The sequence below is a fragment of the Colossoma macropomum genome, unplaced genomic scaffold (genome assembly GCF_904425465.1).
Source record: "Colossoma macropomum unplaced genomic scaffold, Colossoma_macropomum, whole genome shotgun sequence".
NCBI lineage: Eukaryota > Metazoa > Chordata > Actinopteri > Characiformes > Serrasalmidae > Colossoma > Colossoma macropomum.
In genome coordinates, this window is record NW_023494808.1 from 5,053,124 (window position 1) to 5,060,546 (window position 7,423).

The window sequence follows — 7,423 nt, forward strand, 5'->3', positions numbered from 1 at the left end:
TTGAAGCCCTTGTTGTGGGTGACCGGTGGCGGTGTTTGGGGAGTGGTAGCCAGCATCAGGTCCAGATCCTGGACTGAGAGGTCGGAGGTCAGATTTCCAGCCGGTAACGAACCTGTGTAGAAAAGCTTCATACGGCCAGCCAGGGAGTCACTGACCTCCACCACCGCTACAGAGAGAGATAGAGACAGAATTTTATCTTGGCCTATGTTTACACTGTAAAAAATGACCCCAACAGGTGGTCAAGGAAAAAGCAATAATATTTCAATTACACCGTAAAAAGCTGTTTAAGCTGTTGGGCTTAAAATTGTGAATTTCAAATAGTAAGTTAATGGGACAAGAATCTGTGTTTTATGCCTTTTATTTGAGTTCAAATAACTCAAAATTTCAAGGCAGCCCATAAACTTACTTTTTAGTTAAAGGTAAACCCCCCAGTTTTTATTATTATTATTTTACAGTGTAAGGAGCCTAATGGTGTCTTATTAGATTTTAATGAATTTTTTCTCACTCATAGCTCATTAAAACAAATGCAGAAAACAGGCCATTGTGGAAAACACAGATTCTAAACTTTTAATTTATACCACATTTGTGATTGAAATTACTATGTAATGAATTAATAAATGAACAAACAAAATAATGAATAAAGACCTGTATAATGTATTTGGCCTGTGCAAAATGTTACATTAGTTTATGATAAATATTGGAATCAAACATTTTTACCAGTATTAATAACCCGTGTTTGAGAAAGTTTTGATAAAATCATCCCATTCTGTTCCACAGTTTGGTATTAGCATTAGCTTAAATGTTAAATAGCAGCTAATTCAGGACACTAAAGGACTTTTACTGTGTAATTGAGGAAGAAACCTAACCATTTACAAGAGCACACATCAGTTAGCAGACATAACTATAATATAATAGAATAGAATAGAATAGAATAGAATAGAGCTACTTTGAAATTTTGGACAGTAACAAATGATGCGAGTTTGAAGTAAAATGGTTCTCTAAATGGTTCTTGGCTTGGACTTTTAAAAGGTTCCTTTCACTGGCACATCTTATCCACAAAAGTGGTTCGTTTAAACATTTGGTTCTTCTGTCATGTTGCTTCAAATAACCCTGTATGGCTGCTTCATTTGTATTATTAGTGTAATAGTGAAGTCTTTCTTATTCTTTAGGTTTTTTTGTTCTAATAAATTATAGAGATAATATTTCTTGCAGTGGACAAATAAACCAAAGACGAACCTATAAAAATAGCCAAGGTGGTATTAAGGCTGCTTTACAGTGCTTGAAGTCCACCAGATGTTCCATATTTTTGCTCTAATCCAGCCTCAGCATGCCTGGACCAATCAATAAGGAGAGTAACACCTGTTACAGGTGACTAAGAGGTTCGAGTAAAATATGGAGTACTTTGTGCATGTTGGAGGACTGGGCAGAAAAACTGCAACTACCTGCTTTGAAAGCTTTTCTCAGTGAAGAGGATGTTCATATCTCTCATTTCGGTTCTGTCAAGCTTCATTTTTCCAACTGACTTCTTTGTAATGTCCAAAAGATGGTTCTCCAAGGGTTCTTTAGTAAAGAAAATGGTCTACATAGAACCATGAACACTCAAAGAATGTTTGTAAGATTAAAGAGTTCTTTGCATTGTGAAATGGTTCTTCACATTGATGGAGAATGTGCTGTAGATGGGTCTTCATAGTATCTTTTTGAAAAGGGTTCTCTGTGCACCAAAAAGGGATCTTCTACTGTGACAAGCTTGTCATCGTAACAACCCTTTTCAAAAAGGTTCTATATAGAACCATATACAGCACGTTCTCCATCAATCTGATGAACCATTTCATGATGCAAAGAACCCTTTAATCATGCAAAGTTCATGGGTGTTCATGGTTCTATATAGTACCAATTTCATTACTAAAGAACCCTTGAAGAACCATCCTTTTTAAGAGTGTAGTCTAAGGTCAGACTGAGAAATTGGAGGACAAAATAATGGAATTTTGTGAGATTCACAATGTTTTTGTGTAAAGTGTAGAGACTTTAGATTTATGGGTAAAATTTAGTAGAAAATGACTCAGCAAGCTTCTTATTCAAACAGTTCTTAAATCTTGTAAAATACAGCTAGTTGAAAAAGTGAAGAAATTCTGTCACAAAAATAGTGGAGAAATTCCACTTTTGTCTAAATGTTTGTCTCTAAATTTTGACTTTTTAGCCTAAAACCAAAAGTATAAGTCTTGGTCATTGAAAATGGCTGAAAGTTCCACTGGGCCCCTAGCAGATTTAGGCAAAAATGACCCCACCAGGTGGTCTTTGAAAAAGAAATATTGTTTTATTTACACTGTAAAAAAATATTGTTTTCACATAAAATATTTAGTGTTCGGGCCACCTTAAAATAGTAAGTTAGCAGAACAAGCATCTGTGTTATATGCCCTATTATCTTATTATTTTTCAAAATTCAACTCAAAATTTCAAGGCAGCCCATACACAAACTTTTTAAACTTAAAACCCCGAATTTTCTGCAGTGTTAGGACCCCCATGGTGTATATGACTTGAAATGGCTCTTATAATGAATTATTTCTTACTCATAGCTCATTGAGACAAATAGAGAAACAGGCCACTGTGGAAAAGCCAGATTTTAAACTTTCAATCCATACCACATTTGTGATTGAAACTACTACATAATGAATTGTGTAATTATGAATTAATTGATGAATAAAGTAATTAATGAATGAAAACATTTATCATCTCTTTGGCCAGCGCAAAACGTTAAGTTATTTCATAATAAATATTGGAATCTAAACATTTTTACCAGTATTGATATCCTGTGTTTGAGATATTTTTGATAAAATGATCAGTTTCTGTTCTTTAGTTTGATATTAGCTTTAGTCTAAATTTAAACAGCAGCTACTTCAGGACACTGAAGACTTTTACTGTGTAGACGAGGAAGAAACCTAACCATTCACAACAGCACACATCAGTTAGCAGACATAGAATAGAATAGAATAGAATAGAATAGAATAGAATAGAATAGAATAGAATAGAGCTACTTTCAGGACTGAAATTCTGGACAATAACAAATGCTGCGAGTTTGAAGGAAAAGTCTCGGTACAAGACGATGTGGAAAAAGAGACCATATGTCTTCTACAGCAAATAATGATAATGAATATGACAATTATAAATAACTATCCATACTAAATAATATGGAAAAAGACATTAAAATAGGGGCTTTGACCACACATATATATTTCAATTTCTTAATTAGGTTGGACCATGTGGCCAAAGACCCTATTTTAATGTCTTAATGTATCATGCATATCATGAAGACTTTGATCCATATCACCAAAGCTTTGTCCCAAACACCATAACATTTAAATCAGAACATTAGGAAATGACCAATTTTGGCCATATTACCAAGCCCTACTCACCGTCCACTAACTCCGTCCCGAACACCATCCCCTGAGCCCCCGACACCTCCAGGCAGTGGACGAGTGAATCTCTACGGAGGTTAAAGTTGATGAGCGCTGCCTCCACGCCCACTTTGGCCAGTCCCAGCCACAAGGCCACCATGAGAGGCCGACCCTCCATGAACACCGCCACCACGTCCCCAGCCTTCCATCCCTGCTCGAGCGCCCAGCGGCCCACCGCGTTCGAGCGCCTGTCCAGCTCAGAGAAGCTCCACACCTCCCCTGTAGCCTCCTCCACCAGAGCGGGTTTGTCCGGGTGCAGCGCCACTCGCTCGGCGAAGATGGATGGCACGGTGCTGCCGCAGCGCAGGTAACGACGAACGATACACTTCACACGAAGCAGCACGTACAGACCACTGGGGGGTCCGGGGGGGTTAAAAACAGAGTAAAGAAGAGAAGAGAAATAAGGAGAGAGGAGTTTTTTCAGATGACAGTGATGATACATATATAACAATGTGTCATGTTTATGTGTGTATATATATATATATACATATACATATATATATATATATATATATATATATATATATGATATGCAGTGATAAGAAAATCTATAAGAAAGTACGGAGAAAAAAAAGAGAGAAAGAAGAAAGAGCAAAAAGAGAGAGGCTGAGGTAGAGTCAGAAGAGAGCATGGGAGAGATGAGAAGCGAAGAGAGAAAAAAGGACAAGACAGAATAACAAGACAGAAAAGAGGAGAAATATAAGAGGAGAAAAGGATTGAAAGAGAAAGACAATAAAACACATTTACACAAAGAAGAACAAGAGAAGAAAGAAGCAAGAAGAAAAGTATAGAAGGCAAAGACTGAAAAAGACAGACAAAGAGCAAAAGATATATATATAGAGAGAGAGGAAGGAAAAGAGAGAAAGCGTGAGAGAGAGATAGAGAGAAAGAGAGAGATGCATTCTGACCTCAGGTCTCTCTTGATGGTGCGAGCTGTGGTGTTGATGAACCTCCAGCCTCCTGAACCCAAATACACTCCAAGCCCTGCTGCAACACTCCAACACCAGGACACACCCAGAAACCTCACAACACCTACTGAGACCACCGACAACGGAACACGAGCACTGATCACTCCATCCATCCTGCGGAAGAGAGAGAAGAGAGGGTAAAAGAGAAAATAACAGGTAAGATTAAAACTGAGGAGAAACAAGAGAAAAGCATGCATTAGAGGATATTAGAAAGGAATGAAATAAATGAGAAAAAAGAACAGAAGAGAAGAGGTTGAAAAAGATCAATAGACAAGTTATGAGAAGAGAAGAGAAGAGAAGAGAAAAGAAGAGAACGAGAACAAAAGAGAAGAGAAGGAAATAAGAGAAAATAAGAGATGAGAAGAAAATGAGAGAAGAGACGAGAAGAGAAAAGAAGAGAAAAGAAGAGAAGGAAATGAGAGAAGAGAAGAGAAGAGAAGAGAAAAGAAGAGAAGAAAATGAGAGAAGAGAAGAGAGGAGAAAAGAAGGAAATGAGAGAAGAGACGAGAAGAGAAGAGAAGAGAAAAGAAGAGAAGGAAATGAGAGAAGAGAAGATAGGAGAAGAGAAAAGAAGAGAAGGAAATGAGAGAAGAGAAGAGAGGAGAAAAGAAGGAAATGAGAGAAAAGAAGAGAAGAGAAGAGAAGGAAATGAGAGGAGAGAAGAGAAGAGAGGAGAAGAGAAGAGAAGGAAATGAGAAGAGAGGAGAAAACAAGAGAAGGAAATGAGAGAAGAGAAGAGAGGAGAAAAGAAGGAAATGAGAGAAGAGAAGAGAGAAGAGAAAAGAAGAGAAGAGAAAATAAGAGAAGGAAATGTGAGAAGAGAAGAGAAGAGGAAAGAAGAGAAGAGAACGGAAGAGAAAAGAAGAGAAGGAAATGTGAGAAGAGAAGGGAAGAGAAGAGAAGGAAATGAGAGAAGAAAGAAGAGAAGAGAGAAGAGAAGGAAATGAGAGAAGAGGAAAGAAGAGAAGAGAACGGAAGAGAAAAGAAGAGAAGGAAACGTGAGAAGAGAAGAGAAGAGAAGAGAAGAGAAGAGAAGAGAAGAGAAGGAAATGAGAGAAGAGAAGGAAATGAGAGAAGAGAAGAGAGGAGAAGAGACGAAAATGTGAGAAGAGAAGAGAAGAGAAGAGAAGAGAGAAGGAAATGAGAGAAGAGAAGAGAAGAGAAGAGAAGAGAAGGAAATGTGAGAAGAGAAGAGAAGAGAAGGGAGAGAAGAGAAGAGAAGAGAAGAGAAGAGAAGAGAAGGAAATGTGAGAAGAGAAGAGAAGAGAGAAGGAAATGAGAGAAGAGAAGAGAAGGAAATGAGAGAAGAGAAGAGAAGGGGAGAGAAGAGAAGGAAATGTGAGAAGAGAAGAGAAGGGGAGAGAAGAGAAGAGAAGAGAAGAGAAGAGAAGAGAAGAGAAGAGAAGAGGGAAGAGAAGAGAAGGAAATGTGAGAAGAGAAGAGAAGAGAAGAGAAGGAAATGTGAGAAGAGAAGAGAAGAGAAAAGAAGAGAAGAGAAGAGAAGAGAAGAGAAAAGAAGAGAAGAGAAGGAAATGTGAGAAGAGAAGAGAAGAGAAGAGAAGGAAATGAGAGAAGAGAAGAGAAGAGAAGAGAAGAGAAGAGAAGGAAATGTGAGAAGAGAAAAGAAGAGAAGAGAAGGAAATGAGAGAAGAGAAGAGAAGAGAAGAGAAGAGAAGAGAAGAGAAGGAAATGAGAGAAGAGAAGAGAAGGAAATGAGAGAAGAGAAGAGAAGAGAAGAGAAGAGAAGAGAAGAGAAGGAAATGAGAGAAGAGAAGAGAAGGAAATGAGAGAAGAGAAGAGAAGAGAAGGAAATGAGAGAAGAGAAGAGAAGGAAATGAGAGAAGAGAAGAGAAGAGAAGAGAAGGAAATGAGAGAAGAGAAGAGAAGGAAATGAGAGAAGAGAAGAGAAGGAAATGAGAGAAGAGAAGAGAAGAGAATAATAATGCAAAAGAATTAATTCCAAAAAGCGAAACAGTGAAGAATACAGAAAGCAGAGGGAACAATAAAACTCAAACTGAAAGTCAGTGTGATTTAATTGCTCTGTTTGCAGCACAAACACAACAAACACCACACATACAGTTACTACACACCATTACACACGAGGACCAGTTCACCAGAGTGCTATTATCATTATTATCATTATTATTATTATTAATATTAATAATATCATCAAACATGTCCTGCAAAGCTGCTAGAACAAACTTCCATTCACATGTTCACATTAGCACTCAGTCTGGGAAAGACTCTCTCTCTCTCTCTCTCTCTCTCTCTCTCTCTCTCACACACACACACACACACACACACACACACACATACACATTGTTGTCCACACTCACCCTGTCTCCTGGTCTCTGTGCTGTTCCTCTGTCCCCTCACTTCCAAACAGCTTCTCACACAAGACTCCCCCAGACTTCCCTCATCAGCACACAGCTCTGATTGGCTCAGAGAAAGCCACGCCCACTACCCTAACTCAGGCCCCTCCCCCCCGACTCATAAGGGCCCTCCTGTTATTCCTGACTGCTTTCTGCAGCCCGACGTGTTTGAACCAGTAGGATCATTTCTTCAGCATATACAGTCACTCTAACACTCACAGCAGTCTGGAATAACAAAACAGCACGGCCCCGCTGAGGTGGGGGGGCAGGACAATAGACGGGGCGCTACCTATTAATTTTAGATTATTTATTATTATTATTTAATTAAAAATCGCAAAAAACAAGAACACACTTGTGTAAAAACAACAAAGCTTCTGTTTTAGCACATTCTGATTTTCGTCCGATTATTCTTTACTCATGTACTAACAGACTACATGTAATCTGGATTATGTAATCTAATTATAATGGACACATACAACAATGCTAATATGTGTCATTTAATTACAGTTATTGCTTTACTCTATTTAATGACTACATTTTTGACTGGGAAGTCTCAATGAATCATACTGAGAATGTATAATAGCCGTGTGACTGATAGCAGTTACGGAAAAAAAAATCTTAAAAAAAAATA

The 7,423-nt window shown here is 38.0% G+C and overlaps 1 protein-coding gene across 1 annotated transcript in view; it reads right to left on the reverse strand.

Moving 5' to 3' along the window:
• The window catches only part of LOC118798082 (long-chain fatty acid transport protein 1-like), a 24,741-nt gene extending 17,889 nt beyond the window's left edge, over nucleotides 1-6,852 (reverse strand). The window contains exons 1-4 of the mRNA XM_036557415.1: nucleotides 6,757-6,852; nucleotides 4,361-4,534; nucleotides 3,411-3,805; nucleotides 1-166 (exon numbers count right to left, since the gene is read on the reverse strand). The exon at nucleotides 1-166 is cut by the window's left edge and continues 2 nt beyond it. Coding sequence (XP_036413308.1) covers nucleotides 1-166; nucleotides 3,411-3,805; nucleotides 4,361-4,533 — 734 coding nt within the window. The 5' untranslated portion in view covers nucleotide 4,534; nucleotides 6,757-6,852. The remainder of the gene's footprint in view (nucleotides 167-3,410; nucleotides 3,806-4,360; nucleotides 4,535-6,756) is intronic.
• Between the last annotated feature and the right edge of the window lie 571 nt (nucleotides 6,853-7,423).